The 27,772-nt window shown below is 38.1% G+C and overlaps 2 protein-coding genes across 5 annotated transcripts in view; both read right to left on the reverse strand.

Annotated features, from left to right (window-relative positions):
* bean1 (brain expressed, associated with NEDD4, 1) overlaps window positions 1-12,553 on the reverse strand; it is a 57,320-nt gene extending 44,767 nt beyond the window's left edge. The window contains exons 1-3 of one of the 2 annotated variants that reach the window (XM_026189862.1): window positions 11,959-12,553; window positions 11,685-11,738; window positions 4,603-4,722 (exon numbers count right to left, since the gene is read on the reverse strand). In XM_026189862.1, the coding sequence (XP_026045647.1) occupies window positions 4,603-4,627 (25 nt within the window). In that variant the 5' untranslated portion in view covers window positions 4,628-4,722; window positions 11,685-11,738; window positions 11,959-12,553. The remainder of the gene's footprint in view (window positions 1-4,602; window positions 4,723-11,684; window positions 11,739-11,958) is intronic. The other variant, XM_026189861.1, reaches the window with a different exon arrangement.
* Window positions 12,554-20,545: 7,992 nt separating this feature from the next.
* cdh5 (cadherin 5) overlaps window positions 20,546-27,772 on the reverse strand; it is a 68,930-nt gene continuing 61,703 nt past the window's right edge. For all 3 annotated transcript variants that reach the window (XM_026189707.1, XM_026189705.1, XM_026189708.1), the window contains exons 15-16: window positions 26,913-27,045; window positions 20,546-25,895 (exon numbers count right to left, since the gene is read on the reverse strand). In XM_026189707.1, coding sequence (XP_026045492.1) covers window positions 25,511-25,895; window positions 26,913-27,045 — 518 coding nt within the window. In that variant the 3' untranslated portion in view covers window positions 20,546-25,510. The remainder of the gene's footprint in view (window positions 25,896-26,912; window positions 27,046-27,772) is intronic.

Raw genomic sequence — 27,772 nt, forward strand, 5'->3', positions numbered from 1 at the left:
AGTAACACTGTTGAAACCTGCCAATAATAAACTCTTCGGTTGACTGAAAAAAAGTGGTCATCATTGCGAGTTCCAAAAAATGACTTTTTAACAGTTTTGTGATGACTTTCTTGTTACACAATTATCTCCATAACAACATTATCACCTTTAAAGCCTGACTGAACAGACAAAAGCTGAGAAATTGTTCTGACATTTTAAAAAGAAAGAAGCAGATTCAGAAGTGTCCACTGAGAGTTTGACAGGCGGCCACATGCCCAGCTGGGCAATTTTTAGCCTCTGCGAACAACACTCATAAGGTTAGGTGAAAATTCAACTTGGAGTTGTTTGGAAATGGTGTTGAAATCTATAATGTTTTTTCTTTTGCAACTGTATACTATCTATTACATCTAAATCGGTCTGCTTCTCGCAACTTGTACTGTATCTGATATCCTTCACTTATATTGAATTGCAGTAAATGCGTTTCTGTCTTTCTGTCAGGTCACTAAAGTACGATTATACCAAGTCCAGCAAGTGCTGAGTGCACAGGGCCAACTGGAGCAGTCTGATAAATAAAAAACCAAAAAATCTGTAACATCATATCACAGAATTCCATTTCAGACAGACACCTCCCCTTTGAATTAGAAGACTGATGTCTTTCTTTCCCTGACCCTTTTCCCCTCACATGCTGTCTCACTCTCTCTTTGGGTTTCAGTGTGTAAATCCTTGTGTTGCTTTGCCCTTTTAGGTCTTTCTCTTTTTTCCTTCTTTGTCAGAAGTGCTGTGCAGGGGATATAAGCCAGAAAAGGGTGGAGAGGGATAAGATGATAAAAAAAATTTAAGGGAGGGGATGAAAAGCAATGTTTTAAATTGTGTTAAAACAGCACCTGCACCCCCTTTCCTGTCTGGACTCAGTCATAGACTGATACTAACATTTCCATGGATCAAGATGTTACATAACATGATGGTGTGCTATGAAATTGTATTATGAACCACCAATCATTAATTCCATTAATCGATACAACTGACTGTTGTGAGAAATTAGATGAGTAACATCCTCTGCCTTTGACTATCTAAGTAATCTTTACACATCTAACTAATTTTACATGTGACACTGTTAACCATTTTTGAATGTATTCTAATGTTTGTCTTGATTATCTACCTCTATCTTTCAGAAGATGGAAGCTGAAAGTTGAATGGATGGATTTTTTTTTTCTTAACTGTCCCACCTGTTCCTAATTTGGTTAATTGACATTTCACTGTTACACAGTCCACCCTGTCAGGAAGTAGCCTTGAAAAAATAATTAGTTCTCACTGAACATTGACACTGAATTTAAATCTCAGAAGCTCATATTTCCATTAAGAAAATGTGATGTTTGGCCATCCATCTGTCCGTCTGGCCATCCGTCCGTACAGCCGTCCATCCATCCATCCAATGTGATGACAATGAACAACTGAGCCAACAGGTCCATTTTCTAATGACAGAGCTAACGATCTGAAGAGGATGCAGTAAGTGTACTAAAGTCAGAGGGAGCCAGTGTTAGTCAATATTGGCACCAAAGACATTAGCAAAGACATTTACCCTTCACTTCTCCTTCCTCTCCCCTCCCTTGCACTTTCTGTTTTTTCTTATTCTTTAAACTGTTCCAAGACACCTCATCCAGTTTGGCCTTTTAATCTTAGAAGAGAAGCAGTTGCTTCACTCCTTTTAATTTCAGCCATGATTCATCACTTCTGTCGCTCATTTCTTCAGGTGGTGATAGATAGATAGATAGATAGATAGATAGATAGATAGATAGATAGATAGATAGATAGATAGATAGATAGATAGATAGATAGATAGATAGATAGATAGATAGATAGATAGATAGATAGATAGATAGATAGATAGATAGATAGATAGATAGATAGATAGAATTATTTCTCATACACAATCACTTATAGACATAACTTTGACCACCTGTGGTATGTACTAAATGTCTATGGGCCCTGAGATCAGGGGTTAGTGAGCTGGAACAGCTTTGATATTTGCTGACCTGCCGGGCCGTGAAATATCCCTGTATATGCCCACGCCTCATATCCATTTAAATAGATTTAAATAAACAACCTCATACTGTGTCTGGATTGGATGAGAGCTCAGACAGATGGATGGATGGAGGGACAAAGAGAGATAGGTAGGTGAGGTAGAAGGTAAAATGCCGTTAAATGCAGTTTTTCCTCCTATTACCATAAAGCATGGGAATGTGATGATTGATGGTTTGGTGGAGGGATATGGCAAGCGCGGATAGACGATGTGTGCAGTGAGGAGGAACGGAAGAAGATTCTATTTCAGATCTGCCTTCATCTGACACACACGCATGCCATTGATCTTATATGTAGATTATGTTTAGCTTTTATCTCCTGCACAGACTTTTTCACTTAATACTTAGACAATATAAGTGTTCACTAGAACATAAATTCTCTTAATTCTCCCTGTACAACGCATCCACTTAACACACTGTTTGCTGCTACAACTACACATGTTTCTTTTCCAAATATTTATTTATAAGTGACTTATGTATGTATGTATGTATGTATATATATGTATATATTGTACTATTCTTAGTTAGCGTATTGTCTGTCTTGTCTTAATGTTGGTTTAAAATGGAGCACTGTAACAAAAAATAATTTCCCCCAGGGATCAATAAAGTATTCTGATTCTGATTCTGATTCTGATTAATTGTTCAAATAACCTTTATGACATTGTTACATCTTTACAGTTCAATACCATTAACTATTTCATTATTATACCTTATGATACATTTCAATAGATGCCGTTTATTATATGATCATTAGCAGTTAATGTTCTTAACATTTATCATTTTGAATACTTTCAGCTCATTGAATAGCCATTTTCAGTTGCTTTCAATTTGGTGTCATCCTCTTCCTACAAGGAGTCATTTATTACCTAATCTTAGTTGAAATTTGGTTGTTTTACTGCATTGAATGGAAGTTAGAGTTGGTGTTCAGTTTAATATAGCAACAAAACTCCACCTTTGGAGACTGGTGACAGTGAGTCAGTGACTTAAAGCACTCAGTTGTAACATTAGTTTGAGTGTCAGCATTCAGCTTCAGTACTCATTCTGTACTTGGTTTTGGTTTGGGTTAAAATACACCCATTAACACCTTATTATGACATCTACACAATGAATTTATGGACATGCTGAAGGCGGAAGAGTGTCTGAATAAATCATATATTTACTCCATGAATATCTTCACTGACTGCATTTTCCTGTCTTCAAGAAAAAGAAGACAGATGTGGATGTTTTTACTGGCAGCTGGGAAATGCATGCCCTTCTCAGGGGCACAGCTGCAATGAAGCTCAGGGATAAACTGCTGCCACGTGTCATCCTCAAAACAACCAAATGCAGTGACACTAAGAGCTCAATGAAAAAAATTCACAACATGCTTTGAAATTCGGTCAAATATTGAAAAACACTGCAGTTAATACTGCATTTAAGCTCACTAATGCTGGATACTACGCTTCAGTAATGAGCAAAAAAAGAAAAAAAAACATTTTTGGCAACAGTTCTGTGTTGAAAAACTGCAGCAACATTGCAAATGCTCTCCTTTTCAGCTCTGTCTGAATGCTACCAGCTCAGCCTGGAAGAAATACCTTGGCATATCGATAGAGCCACCCATACCAAAGCTTTTTATCTATCTCTTCACTCTGTTCTTTTATTCATCATTCTATTTCTTTTCCTGGGAGGGAAGCACTGTCGGTGGAGGCCTAAACACCCTGAAGGGGATGGAGAGATTTCAGGTGTCAAGGGAGAAAGAGAAGAGTCAGAGAGGGATGTGAATAATAGATCAGAGAGGAGAACGAGAAAGTGGGAGAGAGTCAAAAGGAGAGAATGACGGCGATATTAAAGGTGTGAGCAACAGAGTGGTGAATAGAGGGAAAGAGAAACTGATAAAGAAACCGAGTCATATTCTAGAGGAAACTAGAGAAATTTACAGGAGTGAAGAAGGATGGATCCTTTTCTCGAAGGGCAACCTTGACAGAAAAAAACACATCTGCAAGAGTCATGCATCTGTCCATGCATCCAGCAATCCATCTGCTTCTCCATCTATCTATCCATCTGTTCCTCTGTCCTTCCATCTCCTGTCTTCATTGTGGTCAGGAGTTGTTGCATAAGACAGCGATTCATCTTTTATTGAGATGGGGAGCTTCTATAAATATGTCTAACTCGTTCTCTGGGGTTTAAAAGCTCAACCTGTAATCCAACTAAAAATAAACAAAGGATTACCTCAATAACAAAAACAAATCTCATTATGTCTGGTACCAGCACGACATAATAACTTTTGCCTTTTTCTTGATTAATTTAGAGTAAAACTGATCAATAGCATTGTTAAAGACAATTTATGTTATATGTGTTTTTTTTCACACACTGTGCTCCAGACTGCATGTGACCAGGTTTGGGTTAGGCTATGTTTTAGCTGCATGCTAAACAAGACATTTTCTAGAAAATATTCCATAAAAGAATAAATTTTCACCTTTTGAATGAAGTCCCATAGATGCAGTTTGACATTACAATTGTTCATTTACAGGCTTTTGAATATCAATATGTCATACTTGTTCCTTACCTGAGCAGATCAATTTCATCAGCATGAACCCCTGTTCAAAGTGTTTCCTATTGGCACATCTCAGCAGGCAGGAAGCCAACTTCTACTGGTCTGTATGACACAGTGCTGCTATACATGTAACTACAAAGACAGACAGAGAACAATGGGAAGGTCAGCACATTAGTGAGAAAAAAATGTGTGGTGTGAGCCTAAAGAGGGCAGGGAAAGAAAACAAACAGCAGGCGGGTGGATGGCCAATGAGAAATAAATGAAAGAACGTGAGAGATGCTGTGTTGCTTTACTGAGAGATGGAGGAAGAGAGGGAGGTAGCAAAGAGTGATGTGTGAATTGCAACCTCCGAGCTTGGCTGTTTAGAAAGCCCCAGGCCACATGTGTGTGTGTCTGTGTGTGTGTGCAGGTGTATTTGTCTGTCTGTGAGGCAGTCAAGTGGCCACCCACACCATCCTTTGAGTGTATCTATGTGTACATTTGAATGTGTGTGTGTGTGTCTTTATTGCTCTTTCAGGAACATGGCCAAAGGGTTGAAGCGTTCCAATCAATAGCTGAACCACACACACATATAAAGGCAAATACTAGTAATTTACTACAAGGATCTAATACTTGTAATACTGTATACTGAAGGCTTTAACTCTTCTACTGTAGTTGTGCAACAGCTATGCAAAATAACAATGATGCCAGGAAAACACGTTAGCATCAAAAGGATAATTTTTGTAAGTACGACTTTGAAAAATCTGAAAGCAAGAAGAAACCTGTGGATAAAACTTTCTCTGATTTGCTTAACTTTAGAGCAGTCTCTCTGTAAAATGATTATGCTTATTCCTCCTCATAAAGGCTTGTATTGCTAATTTATTTTCAGGAACAAACACCAAGATGCCAGCTTGAAGCTTTCTTTGTTATATTTACTTTTTCCATTTATTTTCACCACAACTAAGCTAATGTTTTTCACATTTCAGAAAATGTATTAGTGTTGCTTAGGCTGCTTTTACCTCAGGCATAAATTTTGCATTAATCAATAGAGGCACTTCCTCCGTTTCATTACATGTCGACTTCTCTTATTCATCACATCGCTCCACTGACTCACTATTGACATTAATGACACAGCCATTTTTAAAACCTTTTATTCATCAAGAAAGTATTATTGAGGGTCAGGCTTCTTGTTTTGGAACTCGGAGATGAATTGCATGCCATCCGATGTAGGAGGATCTCTATTTTTACACATCCAACAGGCTTGTTTAATTGTGAACATCTTTTTTCTTCTCAAAAATCATGAACAGCTGCTGTGAACCAGTGGAGACGTAGGTCTGTATCCCGCATTCAGATACAGAAATTGGAAAAGGTCATTACAGACAGAGTTGAGTTTGGTAAACACATCCCGTGCTGTCAAACACATTGTCTTTGTCAAGTCAAAGCGATAATATGTCACGCTACAATTTGTTCTGATTCTGATAAATCGTGAACACGTGGAAGATTGTAATGCCTCACTTCCTGTTCGCAGTGAGAGTGTTAGGAGCCTGCATGTGTGTGTGTGTGTGTGTGTTTGTGACTCATGAACCTGTGATGCTTTCTGCATTGTTATTATATAACTGTCCCTGCACACACAGACCGATATTACGGACAACACACTCTGGCAGCTAGACGGAACGATCTCTCCTCTCTCACACATAGTGAGTTGTTCTCACTCCAGTCTTGTCCTGGACTATGTTTATGTGTGTGTGCGTGTGTGAGAGAGAGAGCAGAACTTTCAATCCCAAACAAACATTCAATAGGATGAGCTGAAGCTAAGAGAGGAACTGCTTAGAGGGATGAGTGAACTAAATTAAGGGGGGTCTGTCTACTGATAAAGCACACTAAATTTCAATTAAATTAAGTGGAGATTTTAGTTTAGTGTAGCTTTGTCTGCTTTTTTGCCTTTTTTGTAGTAACATGTTACACTGTGGGCAGCATGGTGGTTCAGTGCTTAACACTGTCACCTCACAGGAAGAAGATACTAGGTTCCAATCCGTGTTTCCGTGTTCTCCCTCTGGCTTCCTTCCAAGTCGAATGAGGTGGGCGTTAAGTTAATTGGCGATTAAAAATTGGGTGAAGCTGTGGAAGGTTTTCTGTTAGCCCTGTGATATGTTGGTAACCTGCCTATGGTGTACTCTGTCTCTCCTCCATGACAGCTGGGATAGGCTCCATCCCCCCCGTGACCCTGAATTTGATAAGTGGAAGAAAATAGATGGATGCTGCAGTGCTTGGATTTTTGTGTTAGCTGTCAGCCTTTAACAAGACAACAAAGCAGCACATGCTTTGTCCTTTTACTGCATTTTACAAGTTTAATTCATCCATACCTTTTTTTATTGTAATTTCCCAAATCAAAAAGCTGAAAGGAACTTGCAATCTACCATCAAGCATTTCCATAAAAGTGCTTTGAAATAAATCCTTTAAATTATTCAGTACCAAATTAAGACAACAGAAAGTAAAGATTACTTTTGTTTTTTTGTCAACATGTAAGTACTTTGGCCCCAAAATATAATTTTATGTATATAGTTATGTTTGAATTCACTTTACATGAAGCTCTATTACAGATACAACAGCAATGCACATCTTTAAAGTGAAAATTTTGAAGATGCACTTTATTTTTTATTACATATATAAAATGTTATATGTAAAAGTTTAAAAGCTCTAAGCACACAGAAATATATAGCTTTCAAAGGAAAACAAGGGAAGCAAACGAGAAGCAAAGCAAATGGCTCATCACATCACAACAGCTACAAAAACAAAAACAAATACTACCCCCACACAAACACATTATATTTATATACAAGTTACTTCAGTGGGAAAATGGACCGGATTATTTAATCCACTTTATGGGCCAGATTTAGCCCACTGAAGAGTCCAGCCTGGCTGGATGTGTTTTTAAAACACTGCACAGAAGGACTTGTGACAAACTACTACTAGTTCACTATTTGTTTTTTCTTTAACTGGTTTCTTACAGACAGTGACATAACCAATGTCATGCCAGACCACAAAGCATAGAGAGAGCTGGTGCTGGCACAGTTATATTTACCTTCAGTGACATTGCTGAGATATTATGGAAATTTCATGTATTTTGCTTAAGACAAAAACAATTCGAGTTGCCTGTTATTTGTTTTGTAGATGGACTGTTCATTATTGTGATTTAGGTGTTTTCTTTTCATTTCTTTGGTATTTTTTGTGGATTATTATGCAATGGTTTCAGTGGCCTGGCCCTCTTGGGATCAAACTTGGCTCTATGTGGCCAATGAACTAAAGTGAATCTGACACCCCTGATTAAATAGAATGCACACAAAAGGAAAAAATGCACTAGATATTCAGTTTTTATAGCTGTAAATTTCAAAATAGGAATAATGTCATTTCTTCACAGAGCTGAGCTCTACGTAGTTGCCAACACAAGACAACTGCCAATTTCTCAACATTCCATGTAAATGTCCTTAGAGAGAGTTTGTTGGAGATAAAAGGCTTGTGAAAACTCTAACTGGACAAGCAGAGTGGGAAATAGTATTTATATCCTTTAGATTTTGTAATCAAACACAGAAACTCATCTACTATACCACAATTCTCCAGAGCTTCACATATGTTGCAACACATGACAACATGCAGACGGACTGATGACACTAAATACTGTTCTCTCTCTAAGCAGCCAAAGCAATAAAGTGTGGCAATACTACATGCATAACAGTATAGGGTTACTAATAAAAAATAATAATAATGATAATAGTAATAATAACATCAACATCATTTGGAACAATAACAACGATTATTATCAGTTGTAAATTGAAATGACTGTTGCCTCACAGCTGACTGGCTCGAGTGCTTCTATGTGAAGTTTGCATATTATTCTCTGTGTGCCTGCTTGGGTTTTCTCTCATTACTCAGGCTTCCTCCCACAGTTTAAAGACATGATTTTTCGATTAAGTGATTCTTAATTGTTCGTGGCTGTAAATCTGACTATGCATGGTTGTTTGTTTCCCTCTATCCGTGGTGTTCCCTGCCTCTGGCTCCACGACAGCTAAGCTATGTCTCAGGTCCTCTGCGACACTGACCTGGAAGATATGGATGGAGATGGATGAATAGATGTATAATTGTTAATATGAACTAAATAGTAAAAATAATTTTGTATGTAATGAACTGCAGGGTTATTGTAAAGTGGTTTTTAAAACCTTTGTTAATAAATACTATATAGTGAGTCTGTTCTTTTATTTAAATGCTATTATAAAGGTACCATACACTGTATGTAAAAGATGGACATAGTCACTATGACTTCAGTCAGCAAATAATAATTTAATAAAAAGAATGAACGTTAAAGGCGCTTGTACTGTTGCGTCACTTTTCAGACCCAGAACCTACACCCATCATTTATGCACCGTCAGTGGTTTAAATGAATGATTACAATACTATTTTAGAAGATGGTGATAAGCAAACCTGCAGCTTGTGTCTCGTTATACTTACCATTTTGATTTTTTTGATACTTTAGTTTATTTGTGCCTTTACTAGCTGGTTTGGTTTAGACACCAGACTTACTGGGCTGGGTATTGGTGCAACACGGACATCACAGGCTTAATGCTAAAGAGAACTTTGTGTTTAGGCAGCTTTGACTTAATAACTGTATTTTCTGTTCTGGGAGTGAGAATACATGATTCATAAAACATACACCAACCAATGACTGATAAACATTTAGCATTTCATTGGTTGCTAGCAGTATTTTATTTCCTAAATTTTAAAAACTAATAGTTTACGATTTATAAGCAATTTTGGTGGTTTTATACAGAAAGTAGGGCCCATTGTCACAGTAGCTATCACACATTTCTAAGGTGCTACACTCGTTCTGTAGCAAAACAGCTCCAGACACTGTGTAGAGCTTGTAATACCCCATAGATTAGAGAAAAGCAGGCGATGATAGGAAAAGAAAAGGGGGTGAGGGTGAGGGACAGGAACAGTTAGAGAAAGAGAAATTGAGGGAATCAGATATTGCCTGTAGCCACAACAGCACTCCATCATTTCTTCAGCTCTATTTTCTGGTATTCCCTCTCTCTGATGTTCTTTCGGTGTCCCATTCTCCCTCTTCTCATCCATCTCCTCACAGCTCTCTCTGACAGTCTATTTGGCCCACACAGCCCTGTCATCCATTCAACCTGTCAGTCCTGGGTACGGCACCAATCTCAGAGCAACTCCTGATTGGAGCTGGGCAGACAGGACCCTTGGTTAGAATGTCCATGCCACCCTTTAAAGCCCAGGAGTTCAGCTCCTGTGACGGGTGGGTCACAGAACTGAACCCCACAGTGAGGGGATCGGAAGTTCAGTCCCCGTGGAGCTCAGTGTTCATCGCTTGTTTCAAGGTTGTCACTTAATCTACGTTAACCCTGTTACTGCATTAAAGGATCCCCTCTGTGGAAAATCACTAAGTTGTCTTAATAATACATCACATACAACGCAACCACATGTATCACATTTTTAAAGACATATGGTGACATTAGTTATGTAATTTGTAGCATAGAAAGCAGATAAAGAGCATCAATTGATCTAATTCCACTGTGAAAGACACTGTAAAATTGTTGTGCACACAACTAACAAATAATATTTTGCTTCATTAAAGAGAGATTGGTGGGGTTTATGATAATTGCAAGGCTCTGTCATTTTTCCACATCCTCATTAAATCTTTGGATTCAAACATGCAAACATCAATTTCCTAAAGTTAACACATGTTCTTCCTTTGTTCTATTTGCACCTCCAGGCACATTTACACTGAACTATTTAACCTGAAAGGTCACTGCACAACGATACCAAACATGAGATGTCATAAGTTTAAAAAAATGTATAAATAAATTTTTAAGAAATCTCTCAATACCAGTGTTTACTCCAAGTTACAGTGTATGTGTCAGAGTAAAGTCAAAGGGCTTTTTGCAGCATTGACCTTCATAGCTGAGTGGAGACAGGCACCACTTAGATAACCCATGGCAGAGCTTTAATATTCTCGGGGGACTCTGAGCACTAAGAAGTGCCTGCAGCCCTGACACAGCAAGTCTCTTTTGATCAAACCGTCAACCCACATGTCACCGAAAATGTCACACATAATAAAACTGGAAATACGTCTTTTAACACAAGGACATAGCTAACTACACTTTTACCATGTCTGGGGAATTTTATGTTTTTTGTATTCTCTAGTTGATAAGCATTTATTTTTTGCTATTTTGATTTCTCTTATAAAGTTGACCTATATGCTATCTGTACTTCTTCTTCTATGCCTCTTTTATAGACCCGAATATTTGTTACACAACCTAGTATTTGATCTAAGGGATAAAGTGACATTGGGCTGCAGCATTCCTCTTTGTTAGTTTTAATGTAACTGCAGGGTTGTAAGGCTACTGTACTCCACTGCTGAAACAAAGGAGTTAAAGTGTGTGGGAGGAAAGCCTGGGAGGAAAGCTGAGCAAGCGAGATAGAGATGAGCCTATCCAAAAATCACTACAACACGCCTACAATACTCCTATAGGGACCTACGGTGTTTGTGGTACCCAACAGTAAATTTGCCTTACATGTAATTGCCTCCTACAATTTGTGTTTTTTGTATTTACGCTTTTATTTCTCCCCTGTGTCACAGAGTTCACCAATAATGTGCCAGTGTGGTGGATGTTAGATAAATGTAGAGTATGAAAATATATTATTTTACTCACAATATGCATTTATTCAGCATTTGTTCATATTCACGTTATAACTCGTCAATATGAATTAATACTTAGACACTTTTCAATTAATTCAACAGTTCAAAAGCCCTCTCCCACATGTAAAACTTTAAATTATAATTAACAAAACTACTTAAAATAGCAGTAAAAGCCACTAATTAAGCAGTTAGATTCTATTAGAGTTACTATACATCAATTTATAGACTATAACCACTAATTTCACAATTTATGAACAGCATTTGTTTGCAAGTCATGCTGTAGGATATATTATATGTTGTGTGTATGTTTTTAATTCAAATGATCAAGCATGCAGTAACTTTAGTACTTTTAACTAGAGTGCATGTACAGTGTGCATGCAAGTAATAAAATAAATGTACTTACATGGCACCAGCTAACACTTTATAGATTCTTGTTAATCTCCTCTCTGTCCACCTACTGGAATATTACATAATGTTAATCCGTGGGAGGCAAAATACTGTGAGGAAGAGGTCAACATGAACTTACTGCAACCACCCCTCCCTGTAACTCCCTATTTAGTGTTATATCTTTCCATAGAAGGGTGCAGTTTTTGCAGCAATATGATCACCAGAGACAGAGAGAGTTTTTGGATGAGGAGAGAGACACAAAAAGCGATACAGAGCAATTTGCTGCTTACCTGCAAAAATGTAGGAATATGTGTCAGGATTCCTTTCACCAGCTCCTTAATGTCGCCTCACATCACTGACAACAGAACAACAACATCCCTGCTGGATCACCGGCACTCAGTCCAAAGGTCCTCGGAGAGCTCTCTCTCTCTCTCTCTCTCTCTCTCTCTCTCTCTCTCTCTCTCTCCTGGGACTTGGCCCACCTCCTCAGAATAGCGCTTCGTTAAACTCTCGGTGATACCGGAGGTTTTACCCTGCACAATGATCAAAACTGAGCGAGCAGGTGCTCCGAGCGTCCGAGCATCCTCGCCTCTGCGGTCCCGTACTCACAATCCAAACTGCCTCACGATCAGCATCACCACTGTTACTATCCTCCGATCCCGCAGAGCTTTATTTTCCGTTCTTCTTCTTCCGCTTCTTCTACGACCATTCCTTCGTCGATAGCATCATCACTCTCATCTTCATCCCCGTCCTCGCCATCATCATCGTCATCTGTCGCGCTTTTCTTACCCGCATCCTCACCTCCCTCGCCTGCCTCTGTCCTCTTGCTTCCTCGTCGTGTTTCTGTCCCGTGGCTCTGCAGCCAAGTAAGTGTGTCATGCCTGGGAAGAGAAGCGCATCATCCAGGGCAGGCATATGCCAATAGTAAGACAGGCAGCCAGGAAATCCCTCACCAAAAACAAAGCGCAGTTACGCTCCGATACATTTAGGATAGCATTTAATTTAGGATGTATGAAAAAATCAGTAACTGAAAGCGAACTGTTGAAACCATTAAAAAAAAGTTTGAACGCTAATATTTTAATGATGCCCTAACACGCAGTGGTCCACACTCGGTTAATCTTGGAGGTTTGATGGAGGTTACTCTATTACTCTAAGGTTATTAGTTAATGTTTCTCACCTGGACCATCCAGCCTATAAATGATGCCCCGCTAGTTAACCTGCTATTAGGCTTCTGCGTTTGCACTTTGAACAACCTGGCAACTCATATGGCTCACAATCACTCACTGCCTTGCTGAAATTACTGACTTTCCCATATATATATATATTTTTTAAAGTTTAATAAAATACATTTATTAAAACTAAACTACATCCCTTGCCATTTCCAGCTGGCCACTTTCCCAAAGCTAGTTTTTGACAAATGGGGGCCTGTCCTGTATTTAAACCCCCAGGACCTCCTGCACACCAAGAAACGATCAATATTACAAATCCAGCAAATGTCATAGTGTGTTTAAAGCTTGCAGCCTGGAGGTTTCTACTTCAGTCCGAGATGTAACGGGAGCTTCTTTATCACAGATCTTGAGGTCAGACTGTGCATTCCCTTGGGCAGCTTCTGTGTTTGTAGTAAAGAAAGCTAAAGTATAGCATGCATGTGTTTTTCAAATACATCTATGTTAGCAGCATCATTTTGCACAAACCCATGAAAAAAATGAAAATGATGTTCCCAGTTCAATATGGAAAAACAGGCAGCCAGGGCACAGAGCCTTAACCTAGACCTCATCCAATACTGTTGGGCTTAACTGCATCCCCAACTGTTAGCCAGGCCTTATCACCCAACATCAGTTGCCAGACCTCATTAATGCCGTTGTGGCTGAATGGAAATCCCTTCAGCCATGTTCTAAAATCCTGTAGAAAGTCTTCCCAAAACAGTGCAGGCTGTTACAGCAGCATGCTAATGCTTAGGTGTAATACTGAATCCCCACAGGTGAATTTGATTTTTGCTGGTTAATTTACAGGCATATGCGACTGACTTTTCTGTTTGAGCAAGGCTGCACTGTCACGGTAGACCTTTGCATTGCTGTAATAATTATATATCAGAATAGAAAATAAAATGGAAACAAAAACAAACAAACAAAATAGAAAATTCTATTAAAAAACTTGATCAGACCATAAAAAGGATTTTCTATTAAAATAATGCCTATTTTGGTGAGACAGTGGAGGTGTCAAACTGATGTAATGTCATCTGAGATTAATCTTTTAATCTGAAATGGGATTAGTGTTTTTAATGACTGGGGTTAGAAGCATGTAGATGTTCAGAAAGTTGATTCAAACATGTCTTGAAAGACAGTGAGAAATTCAGATTGACCGTAAATATGATCTGTTCGAGAAAGAAGCTTCAGAACTGAGGCTCTTCACAACAAGTATTTTAACATTCGCTTTTAATCTATTTTCCTTATTTACATTTTTATGAGTAAGACGTCTGAGTCTCCTGAGAGTTCTTACAGTAAATCTCATCTCACATAATTTCCAAAACAATAATAAGTAGCACTTTTCCCTACAATATTTGCTGTAATCAAGGACTGTTTTTATAATGCTGTTGTAGATTCACCAACCTTATGGTCTCAACTGGCACCAAATTTCATTCTTCTTGTTGTCTATTTGTCATAATTCTGCCTTGGGGTTTGCCGTTATTGGCCACAACATCGTGCATCACACTATCCACCCACCAGATGTCCTCAGTCTTCCATTGTTTTCTACTAGTCACCTGCCTGCACGAACCCATCGCACCTGGTTCTAATCCCCTTCAGTCAGCTCACTTGCGTCCACTTCCTCGTTTTGGTGATCCCTCAGAACATAGTTCCCCACTCTCCACTTACCAGGTTGCATTTTGACCTTCATGCTGCTGCATCTAAGTGACCATCTGTCTGTTTTTGACTCTGAAACCTGGACTCGGGCTTTGACTGCTCCGTTTTCTGTGGTTGCATTTTGTTCTTTTGACGTTAGACATGACCGGTTTGCTGTATAACTCTTTTCTGTTATACCTAAACAACAAAATCCCATAAACAACATTTAGTTCGGAGATATAATGTGATTATAATATGGAAATTTTCTTTAGATTTATTTACATAAAGTGAGTGTCTCATTTTGTGGTGCTTTTAAATAATCCTTTTCTTGAAAGGAAAATCCTGTTTCATATCGTAATCAGGATATCTTTAAGTAACGGATTGAAAAGTACTATTATGTCTTACTCATCTTCTTAACAAAATGAACCAAATGTCTAGGAAAACCATGGAAGGATGTATTTAACGGTTTGAACCACAGTGTGGAGACAGCGCACTTCCAGTTTTCTTATAGAGCTAGCTGTCTGCTCAGGTAGTGCTGTTTCCCCTTTGCTGGTAAATACTGCATCTCATTTTGAGTGCACATTAACAGTATCAAAGATACAAACCTGTGACAACTGCACCCCTGCTACAATGTTCACTCCTAACCAAAAAAGTATGTATGCAGTGCTTTTCTCCCTGTACATCAATGCACATTTCCATCATATCTGAAATTTATATTTCATGCATAATTAATCAATAGTTAAGATAAAGCTGAACTTTTTTAGTGCTTTCATTATTTGCGCTGTCATCATTGGTGCAATATTTTGACATCATTTAAAATCGCCTTTGATTCAGCAGTACCAGCTGTTCCAAGGCTCCTTAACAGGATATGGAGAAAACAAAGAGTGTTGAGCATGGAGAGGATGGAAGGAAAAAGAATATCTTTTTCTTCACATTGTGAAGCGTTTATTGTTCACAGGCAGGATGTTAGTCAAACAGGTCTCCTTGTTGTGTGGAGAAACATCTCGTAGTGCATTTTTCACTAGAAAATGCCTCGTGTGTCTTTTCTTTAGTCAAACAGGGAACCACGGCATGTCTGTGGTTCCAACAAATATGAGCTTTTAGACATGGGCAGTGTCTGCGTTTGTGCTCCTGTTTTTGTAGGGCTGTTTTGAACTTGGGTTTATTTGTCAGTGTGTCATTGGGATGTTTGATGCAGCTCTGCTTTTGTGATGGTTGACTGCAGTGCTTTTTAAACCAGGAATGAGGGCTAGGACTGCTGCCAATGGGCATACATTTGGGAGGGGTACTGGTAAATTTCAGTAATCTGCTCTGCCATGACTTACACATTGAACCTTTACATCTGGCAATTCCATGATCTACCTATTTATCTACATGCCACAGCTTTATTTCTTCCCATTACAAAGACAACAGCACATCTGCTTTACAGACCGTCAGAGGACATGAAAACAAAAGCAACCCAATTGCAAATCCTCATGCACAACACGAGGCCAGAACCTTTGTATGTCAGTGTTTAGTCTGTAGATGTTTGTGTTACACCACACTGAAATATTTGCACAGACAAGCAAAAGAAAACATTTTTCTCCTTCTGCAATAACAACAGAGACAGACCGTTTTATTTACGAGATTTTATCGAAAGAGCTTGGCGAGAAGACGAGTTGGAAGGCTTTATAAAAAACATCAGTTTATCTGTGACAATGGAAGAAATTCTTCATGTTTGATTGGACAGAAAGAAAATCCATTTTCGAAAGATTGCTCCCTGTTAAAGCCCATTGACATTTATATTGACTTCTTTTTACTGTAAGATCAAAGTGTTTCAGATCCAAAATACCACAGTGCACATGTAATTAGGCACAGGTGCATGAGTTTGTGGAAGGCACAACATTTAGATTTATTCATTTAAAAATAGTTTTTTTTAATGTCACCCTCTTTATGCAACATTTCTTTGAAAGTTTCTTTTAAATGACTTCTAAATGAAAACATTCTTTGGTTGCATCATAGACATTTTCTCTTGGCTGCACATGAGTTGGAAAATTGAAGACATTTGTGCATTTCTTTTCCATTATTTTCTGCTGAGTCATTTTAGATCTGAGATCACAGTTTTGACAGTTTGAAATATTCTTTAACTTTCATCTAGCATCTATAATGAATGTCTAAAGGGTAAATCTAAAGGGTCTAAAATATAAATGTTTCTTCTTACACTAACAATACTCTGTGTAAACTATTAGACCTACAATCTGAAGGATAATGTAAGGGTAGATTGTTAGCTCTTGTTGAAATCTTGAAATAAGGCTGCAAATATAGAATATCAGAAGGAAATATCATGCCTAAAAACCTACGCATATCATATACCTTAACCAAAATAATCTGAAGCACAGATACCTGTGCCACTCTCTCACATTCATCTGTGCTATTTTTTTATGCCAACAAACAACAACAGCCGCTCTTGACAAGACAGAGCGCTCTCTAACTGGATTACATGCTGGAGTCATGTAAACAGCTACCCGTATCAACTCCTTTTGCATGTAAACACATACTGCACCCCACTTCAAAATTCAGACTTTCTTTGATCAGGCTTCAAAGGATTATCCATTTGCAGTCTCCATGTAATCTTTTTCAAGTATAAGCATGCCTCACTTTAATAGTCTGATTTTTGTAGTTTGACCGTAGCACAACGTTTAGCACGTGGCTGCCGGCTAGTCCTGTCCCATCCTCACCACAAATGGACCAAAGTTGAGATGAGGCTGAGACACAAGTAGAGATGGGATGGAAGTATGTCTCTCTCCTCTCTCATTCAACATTTTCTTTCCTTTTCAGTCTCTCTTCTTCATGCAGACATCTGTCACATCTCCCAGCTATGCTGCTTGCCTGAATAACTGATGACAGACTGGTGTCTGTGCATCTCAAAAATCACAGTAAAAGCTATTTAAAAGCATCCCACTTTCTTATTAGACTGAATTAGGGTGTAATTGTAAATGTGAGAAAATATGAAAGCTTGAATGCTGATAAATGTGCAGGGCTTGAGGGTCGTAAAGTCATTGTGCTCTCTAGGTAGAGCTAATGAGAAGTTCATTGTTTAAACATACAAAGTCTTTAAACCAGAGTGTTCTAATGGGAAAAATATGTTGTTCATTCAGATGCTGACAACCACTAATGACTGCTGGTTCTCAGAAGCAATGGTAAAAGTAGGGTGGTATAGAGTGTAGGATAATCAGTATTTTTTAATATGTATATGAATTATTTTGTAAGGCTAATTATGTATTCTGATGTTAACATCAAAAGACTTGTGAAAAGGTTTATAAATATATACAGGTATTAGCTTGTAGGTCGATATAAGGCCAGTAATACTGCACCGAGTAAAGCCTGAGGGTGTAAGAACACTGGTCCTAATTTATAGCATAATTTATCAGCTAGATCAAGATCACAAAATTTCCACTCTCGAAGTCTTAACTCTGTCTTAAATCTGTGTGTGTGTGTGTGTGTGTGTGGCTCCCAAGAAGTCCCAAAAGAGCGGATGTCACTCTGGTATTTCCTTCTTATTCACGTCTGTGTCTGTTTCTCTGTTTTAACCCCGTGGACATGTAGAATGAGTCACGTCGCATATGGACATGATCACATATGGAGGTCTGACACCCAAATCCACTACAGGCCCTACAACAATAAAACTGCACGATCCTGAGGTGAATTTACACTCATGTTAAAAAAGGAGAAAAACACAGGATATCCTCCAACTGACATCTGATCGCTTGTCAAGGATTAAGGGAGGGAGATCAGAGCTTTTCCTCACACGGCCCCACAATGTGTAATCTTTGACATGCTGGATCATTTTACACAAAGGAACAGAGCTGGTCTCACCGTGTTAGAGAACTTGCTAGTATTTTGGTTTTTCAGACCCATGTTGACACTTTAAACCTGACAAAAAACATTTAGTGGGTTATCCCGGTAAATTCCACTTTTTCTTTGCATGAGACTTAGGTGTGTTTTTGTCATGAAAAGGCAGACACACCACATATGGTACCTGCTGTTCTTTTTCTTTGTTTCTTGTTGTTCTTCAACAGAGTGATGTGACAGAAAATATTGTTCATGTTCGCCTCCTTTTCTCTTGGATTTCTTACATGAGTCACAGGCACTTTTGATACTGAGTAAAACCTTAAAAAAACTTGAAGATTAGTTCGATGTTTAAGAATTCTCACCCCTATCATATTAATTTGTTGAACAGTATCTGGCCATTAAGGATCTTGTGATTAAGTTTGGTTGATTATGTAAACAAAAAAAGCTTTGTGTTGAATGAAAACACCCCATTGAGTTGTTTTTAGCCCATCAAATTTTTATTATCAGTCCTTCACATATATGCATATACTATAATCTCAGGGATTGCTATTACTCTGTGGAGCATTAAATATTTTCAATATGTAGTTTTTTAAATGTTCTTTCAAGCTGTATTGTAAGCCTTCCAGTATAAAGTGCTCTAGAAAAGTCTTAAGTCACTCCTCATTTCTTTATATTCTGCTTGCAAAATGGTAAATATGTGCAGCTATCTATTCAATAATGTGCAAACACACATGGAAATACACTATATGAGGCAAAAACAGAATTTGGACAGTTCCAACAAACTTAAAAGTCAATATTTATTATCAGCACCTTTATTCTTCAGTAGAGTCTGAACTCAAGTCAAGTCCTCTTCCAATTTCTTTAAGTACTCTTAATAGTAATAGTTCTCCAGGCTTCTTGAAGGACATTCGAAAGCTCTTCTTTGGTTGCTGGCTGAATTTCTCTGTTTCCTCTGTATTATTGTAGGGTCTTTACTTTACAATATAAAGCACCTTGAGGCAACAGTTTTTGTAATTTGGCGACGTATAAATAAAAAGGAATTAGAGTGCCTTTAGTTCTGTCAAGATCCCACAATACTTCAATAATGTTGAGTTCTGGGCGCTGGAGAGGTTATTCAAAGTGTGTTTTTCTGTCCAGGTATGCTTTTACTGTATTAGCAGTTTTCTTGGCATCACTGTCATGCTGAAAAGTTTCTTAAGGAAATGACTTTCACATGTTCATCTGCTGTAGATAGTCTTTTTTTTTTCTTTTGCCCTTCACTTGTCCAGTTTCATTACATTTTTAAGGACACCCTTGACACCTTGCTGAGATTTGCCAAGTTTGCAGCTAATAGCTCTCTGGGATATTATATTCATTGATTTGGCTGAAGAAATCAGAAAAAATTATGTATTTTTGCGACAGGCTGCTAATAAAATACCTAAAGATACAATTTACAATATTTTTTCTTTGCTAAGTTGTTTGTTATGTGTAGGTACACCACTTGTTGAGTTAGGTGCTTTTTTATGCTTGACCGATTCATAGGTCAGTTAAATAGATTAACAAACACACCAAAAAGCAAACAAACAAAATCATTCCTCTGAAAATGGCCTGGGTTGAAAAAGAATTAAAAAGCAGCCAAAGACCTTCAGAAAATCTATGTGGAGGACTATTGCTGAAGACCACTTAAAAATACAAGAACCTCTGGCTACTTGAAGTCATCTGGGGTGGCTCAAAACTGGAGGCAGCCACTTACTGGCATCATGTATCATATCATCAGATAGTGGAATTTACAAGCTGATGCAATTTGAAATGGTTGTAAGAGCTTACTTGAATACTTTTTAGTATAAAAATAAACCGGTGAGCTAGTACATCCACATTTATTCAGCACAGATGTCTTGGCTGTAGCTCAGGAGGTAGAGCAGCTCATCTACTAATTGGAAGGTTGGTGGTTTGACCCTTGGCTGCTCCATTCACCTATCATACTATCCTCAGGCAAGATGCTTAACCCAAGTTGCTTCTCAAGCACCCAAGTGTGAATGTTTGATCTACCCTTAGGTGTAGAAAAAAAAGTGCTTCTCTGAATGGGCGAATGAAACATGTTGTGTAAAGCTCAAGCAGAGCAGAAATGTGCTGTACATAAACCAGTCCATTTAACATTTTATAGTTCATTTGGTGAAATATTTTCTTCTGTCCCAAAGTGTCAGTAAAAATCACCAGATAAACAAAACATATTTGAGTGGATTTTTATTCTTCTACACTTACAAAAATTCATGTAATAAAAAGTAGTTGCTGTACACCATAAAACACTATAGAAAACATCGTGTTCACCATCAAAAAAAAGCATTTTTCTTTTTCTTTACATGTTTTTTTTTTAAAGAGTAAAGGCACATGTCGCTCCCTTGCAGACCTTAATGTTTTCACACAAGAGAAATGTGGTTTCTTTCCCTTTTTTGTTTTTTTTAACTGGTCTGATACTCATTTGTGTGTATATCTACATGGGTACAGTCATGGTACGATCACAAGCACCCTTGCACACACACACACGCACACACACACACACAAAAGTGGACACACAAGCAGAAAGTTACATATTCACTCGAGGACTCATTCATGCATCAAACACTATTTTCTTTCATGTGCTGAAACTGAATCTAGTTTTCCTTTATACAGCAATTAAAAAAAGAGAGTGTCAAGTTTATAATCCTTTAAATACAGTTATTTAGGCAAAAATAATAGCAACAATAAGAAAAAAATAAACAAGGTGAGGCCAGAGAAAGATCCCTATTAGGCACATTTTTTCTATATACATTTCAAAATAAAATCCCTTGTTGAAACATTAGACAGAAACAGAAGAAAAACACTTAAATGTTGTCTTTTAAACCACACTACATATTTTTGTTTCTTCACGTTCATGTGAAGAACTTTTTTGTGTTGGGATCCCACCCTGAGAGGTTTAATTTTCACTGCTTCCAATGTGACTCCTTCAGCAGGGGAGGTAAATGTCCTCCCACAACCACTGATAACCAACATATCAAATTAATTATGGTACTCGTATGGCTGTCATTGTCCCGTAGCGTGTTATTGTAATACTTGGAAAATGTTGGAAGTTGCAAAATCTGATGAATAAGTGTGGAGAAGCGGGTGAAGAGCTCAAGAAAATTCCTAAAAATGAAAGCATGCTGGGCATGATGGATTGGAAGAAACATGTTAGTCTAAACCAATATGTCCAAGTCTTGGTCCTGGCAGAAAAAAGAAAAAAGAAATATGACACGCTCTGGAAAATATTACGCCATGTCTGACTATATGGTCCATGTTTTGGAAGTGTTTAATGATTGATGTATTCTATTAATGGATTTTTGTCATAAAAATGTATGTGCTACATTTTATATCGTTTTGGAACGAGCTTAACAAGTTGAAAATACTGCTGGCCAAAATTGCTAGCGAATGTCCATCTGCCTCGAATAATGTGCCAGCTTTTCTCACCTAAGTACAGCCAGCACTTGTTGCTTTTAGGAAAGTAGATAATGGAGCACCTGTCTCTGCTACAGCCTGCTGGTTTTTAACAATGAAGTTTTTCTTTTTCATGGGAACACCTTTTAAATAACAGCCATGATTACAATAATAGTGAACATACACACACGCACACACACATAAAAAAGATTACTGTTACTTTTAGAGCCACGAAATAGCTTGAAATAACAAGACAAAAAGTTTTTCTTTCACTGCACAATGAAGCAAAATTGAACCAAAGTTTACAAAGTTTGTTTCCATTCTTTGACTCAAACAAAGATGTCAGACAGAAAAATGAGCCATTGTTTGTTCACCGAGCAAGGACATGGATTATAAAACTAGCTAAGATTCTTAGATTCTAGAAATGGTTTTTTTTTTTTTAGCAGTGGTGCTTGTTGTGCCAGAATTTTTAAGAGATATTTGAAGGTTTTTTTACACTTACAAAACAGTGGGTTGCTTTTGACCAAGATCATGAGTGCAATGCCTAAAAACAATGAGGAGAAATAAACTGAAGGTAAGAGTACTTAAGATTCCATTCCTGCCATTTTGAAGCCACAAAACTGAGACTGTGTTTGTTTGTTTTTGTTTTTTTTAAATAAACGTAATATTTACTGGTGGGATCAGCCTTCTTTCATGAGGATGGCAAATTGTACAGGTCAAAAAAAAACACATCTTTGCTCTGAGGTGTTTCTGTTCAGCTGGAAAACTAATCATTGCTCTGCATTGTTCTTTTCATCTTTCTTTCTTCTTAACCCCCAACCTCGTCCCATGCGGCTCCTTGCCTCGCTCCCTCTTCCTCTTCAAGCCCATTTCTCAGGCTGGACTTGCAGGAAGTGAGCACAATGTGTTGGCCCAGGAGAAAGATAACACAGACAGGAAGAGGCGGGCACAACCTCCCAGATGGACAGGAAGTTGAGTCCACTGTTTGGTCTCACTGATTAGACGACGGAGAAAAAGACAGCGCCGAGGAGATATGGTGAGGCAAACAAGGAGAGCAAAGCTAAGACTGAGGAGAAGGAACTGGCTAAGTGTATATATATATATATATTTAAACCCCAACAGGAAGGCGTTGAGAGGACTTCCAGCTATTGTCTCACTGTTTATCAAAAGGCATTCCAAGCAGGACTGAGTTTTAAGGGAACAAGTTCAACTCCGATTCCTGGGACTGAATAGTAGGTTAAATAAACTGAAATGAAATTACTTTTTTTTAAAAAGAAAAAAGAAACACACTACGCTGTGTGTGTGTTCAGTAGGGTGGTACTATCAGCAACAATTGGTACTAGATTCACAGATGTCACAATAATCACAGACAATGGTGACCTTCTACCTTCGTGGTGCTTTATGAATGAATGCAGAAACAATGGTTTATTTCCTGGGCATTTGTTCGTGCAATAATCTAAAAGATCTGTGATTATTGTTTAAACGCTACCGAGTGCGGCCTTGCGATTGGTTGTTCCTGATTACTTAAGAGACGGGGCAGGCCAAATATCCAGCATATCTGGAAAGGAAAAAAGGAGCTACTTTGGTTTTTGAGAAGCTCTTGTGGGTATTTCTCATATTTATTGACATTTTATAGACAAAACTTCAATTTGACGCCAAGGAGCGCCGTATCCGTTGCTAAGTAGAATATCCTTACTATGTAATGCTAAAATTCAAGGTAGAAATAATCCTACACAACTATTAGGAGAAACTATTACCTAACTTTTAGTAGCTATATTAAGTAATCATCTAGACTATCAAAAAGTTTGGGGTATTTTTCATCTCAAGTTTTATGATCTGATAGCAGCCAAGAAGGTTTAGAGGTTAAAGTTATTCAAGCCACCTCAGAGTCATTGTGGCTGCCCAACTAGCTGCTTTTCCAGCTCTGTGCTTCCTGAGTTGTCTGAATTACTTTTGTTCCAGTAGGCCTCTGAGAATTAGGCTTTCATCTCAACAATAACTGTGATGATGGGTTCTGTCAAATAAACCCTCGGAACATGCTGTAATTCTGTCTGAGAAGCAGTAGCGTCATTTCCTTTCTGTCTGTCGATTGTCTTTTCTCTTTTCAGAGCAGAAGATAACTGAGAAAATGGGCAAAATGACTTACTCGGAAAATGACCTTATTCATATCAGAGGGTTGGTTTCAGGAACACAAAGCGGGAAAGTTTTTTTAAGGTTTTCACCTTAAAAAACAGCAAAAAAAAAATCAGGGACTTCTGATGCTTCTTTTGAATTCTGTTGACTACTGTTCAGACACCTGATGTCATGTCTGGACCTCAGAAAAATCACGAACTCAATGGACGCGTCACAAAATAACCCATCGGACTTGACGCTCTGATGAACAAAGTAGACTTTACAGAGCTGAACTTTCCTCAGAGACGGTCTCTTCTAGTATTTCAGATGAAGAAAACATAACTGGCATCTTGCTGTGATCAAACACTTCAAACCCCTTTGAGCTTAAACTCGCGTGGCTGCTCAGAGTTTCCCAGTACAGTAACCCCCTCAAGCAATCATATTTACAAATCAAATCATCAACTACAGATCAAAAATAAAATCACCTCGTTCTCCCAGTGTTCGTGTCCCTTTTGTCAAATTTATAAAAAAAAACCCACACATCAAAGTTAGAAGAGATCACACGCCGTATACCAAAAGAGACAGAAAAAAAGAACGAAGGGGGAAAAAAAGATCAGCAGTGAGTTGCTTTCACACGCAGCATTTTGCAGCCCCTGTTGGATTGAATTATTACGATTCCTTTAATTCTCTTTGTAGCAAAATGAACTAATCTTCAGAGTCTGCAATATTATATTAGCAATACATTTTAATGTTAAACAGGATATAAGGATTTAAATATATGAATTCAGTTAATCATACATTAACAGGCCAATATGATGGGGAAGGTTAATGCTTATTTTAGGGGATACAAAATGAATCGTTATAAACTTTTCATCTTCAATAGTCTGTGTCTTTTGCCAAAGTCACCACAGGGGGAAAAAATCATATTTCAAAATGCTGCTGCAAAATTATTAAATGCAAAAGAAATTAAGTAATTGAGTAACATCACTGAAAGGGACTGGATTATCCATACCCATCCATAACCAACCCAACTGGCTTCACCTGCTTAGACCTTTTTCAGAATAAAAGGGTTACCGTGTAAAACTCACAACACTGCTGTAAAGGAAAATCCTCATGGTGTGGATCTCGTATTGTCACCAAATAATCAGTCCTCTTGCAAATGTATGAAGCCACTATTTCTATTATTTCTATCAAAGATGTCCTGGTGTTCTGTTCCTTTAAAATTTTTCCAATATTTCACTGGAAACAGGAAAAAAAAAAGAGCCTCCTTGACTCAACTTCATGGAGCTTCCAGGATTTTGATGAAGCTTTTTCTTTTCTTTTCTTTTGACTGGGAGTGAACAGACAGAGGCACAACACACTAATGGATTCACTGAATTACACATCATAACAGAAGTTAGTCATTGTTACTGGATAAAAAGGAGCTCCCTGATTTTGTTTTGAGGAGCTGGGGAAGTCTCTCAAGAACACGGTTATCTACTGTAGGTCTGTTTCTGTGTGAATGTGTATATTTCCTGCATGCTTCTGGTCAGTATGTGAGTGTATTGCTATGGCTCTTTCTGATTACTGTATCAAGCTGTATGTTTGTTATGTATGTGTATGATTTGTCATTATGTGGTGGTATGTGGTATCAGTACTGATGGTAGTAATCTGGGCCATCTACACCATAGAGCTCTGCCAGGGTCCTGAACCTCGGGCCCCAATCGTTGAGAAAGTCATAATCCAAGTTCGAACCAGTAGAGGAACTTCCCAGAGAGCTGAGACTTCCGGCTAAAGACTCGGGTCCCTCGTAGCCGTAGATGTGGAGAGTGTCATAAGGGAATCCATCTCGGTCGTGATCAGCTTCGTCTTTCTTTACCTCAATCATCGCTGCCATGTCGCCCTTACATGCGGTGGGCTGAGTGTGGTGGGGGGGTTTCTGGACCATGGCGTAGAGTGAGGGGTGGGGGCGGTGATCTTGGTGGCGAAGCAGGGAACCGTCATGGCAAGCGGAAGTGAGGATTGAGACATCATAGCTAAAAGAAAAGAGGATAGAGTGAGTAAATTTGCTGATCACATTTCTTCATCACAGAAATTTTCTGGGTACGGACATTTAAATATGTCCACTGACATATTTATTACAGAATGCATAATGCTACAGCTCAACTATCAAGTTATATTTGATCTTTTTGTCTTTTTAAATATATTTTAGAAAGTCACCAATAGTAATGTAATGTCTTGGCTACTCTGCAACTTAGATATTCTTATATTAACTTGCGTTTGTGGCTTTTATCGGCAAACAGTGAGTTCTGGTACATTTAATATGGATAGTTTACCTGAATTATGTGGATCTCTAGTGATATTTCGATTTAGATTAGGTGAAACTAAGTCAGTAGATACATAAAAGATGATACGATTAAAGTGCAAATAAATGGAGATATAGGAGGTAGCACACTTTATTATTTGTTGTCAAGGATTTTATAATAATAAAAAGATTATGCAAATAAACCATAAAAAAGCATAAGAAACGTTGAATATATCTGTTTCATTTATTTTAAAAATATGAATATCAGGATGTAAGCAATAGAAACATAAACAGTATAAGGTAAAGAGGAATGTTTAAATGTTTAAAAAGCTGTCTATGTTCCAGTAGACAGTTTCAATCCTACATTTAAATAATTAAAGCTCCCTTCAGTTTTTGTGAGCTGTTTTTTTATGCATGGCAGCCACAAAAGAGAAATTAATGACATAAAAAAGAGCATTAATGGCCTCACTGGCATTGCTGAAAGTGTGAGTAAGAAGCAACATTTATTTTACATTTTTACTTAAAATGGATTTTCTGTCATTCTTTGTCAAGACTTTATAAATTCTTGGGTTTTTGTTGTTTCATTCAGAGGTGAAAAATCTTTCCTTTGAGAGGATTATAAAGAAAATAGAATCAAATGTAAGTCTGCAAAAAAGGGGGGCTGCTGATAAACCATGTCAGCTCATTTCAGTTATATTCAAGTTGTCAGTTTAAAAGTGTATAGCAGTGCTTCTTTTCATCTGCATACCCATTAGTGTCCATCTCTCCTCCTCCCTCCTCATCGTATGTGACCAGCTGCTCATGAATCTCTCCGCTGTTTTTCATATTGGCCAGAGAATCCTTCTGGTAGCGTTTCCTCATCGCGAACAGGATCACTATGACTTAAAAGCAGAAAAGAAACGTGTGTTTAGAATCTACTCGGCTGACATCCAGCACAGCGAATCAAAACTGCTGTTGGTAGAAAATGAAGACATCAAGAGTAAAACAAAAAGACAGACTGCATTTAATCATTTATCCTTTCAGACCAATGGCTCTATGACTGTGAAATCATGATAGAGACTCGCAACCAAAGCAGAATAAGAATGGGGCCAGGAAACAAGTGAGAAAAGTAGAGCACTGACAAGGGAATGAGACTAGAGAGCAGTGCAGTGACGAAGGAGAGAAAATGAGGAATAGATGGTTTAAGGTATCTGAAACGTTCGCCCCAAGCGTGAAAACCTTAAGTGAATCTACCCAGCCAGAGACATGCACAGAGTAACTGCACAAAGAAAGACAAGAAAGGGGAGCATAAAAGACAGGAAGGGAATTTCAGTAAACACAACGAGGGAAGTGGAAATGAGTGTGAGAAAACAACGTGCAGGGGTGTTGAGAAGGAAAGGAAAGAGAAGCAGATGACGATGACGATGAAATAAACAATTGTGAAAGAGAGAAACGGGGGGAGGGGGTGTAACAATGGGAGTCTTAAATCACAAAATCAATAAAGAAAAAACATTTGTTTCAGTTCAAGAAACAAAGACAATTATCAGACTTGAGACTTTTAATTATGTCTGTCTCAAAAACAATCGAGGTAGCATGCTGTGCACAGGGCAAAATATTCTAGCAGAACAA

Source organism: Astatotilapia calliptera, chromosome 13, assembly GCF_900246225.1.
Source record: "Astatotilapia calliptera chromosome 13, fAstCal1.2, whole genome shotgun sequence".
In the NCBI taxonomy this organism is placed as follows: domain Eukaryota; kingdom Metazoa; phylum Chordata; class Actinopteri; order Cichliformes; family Cichlidae; genus Astatotilapia; species Astatotilapia calliptera.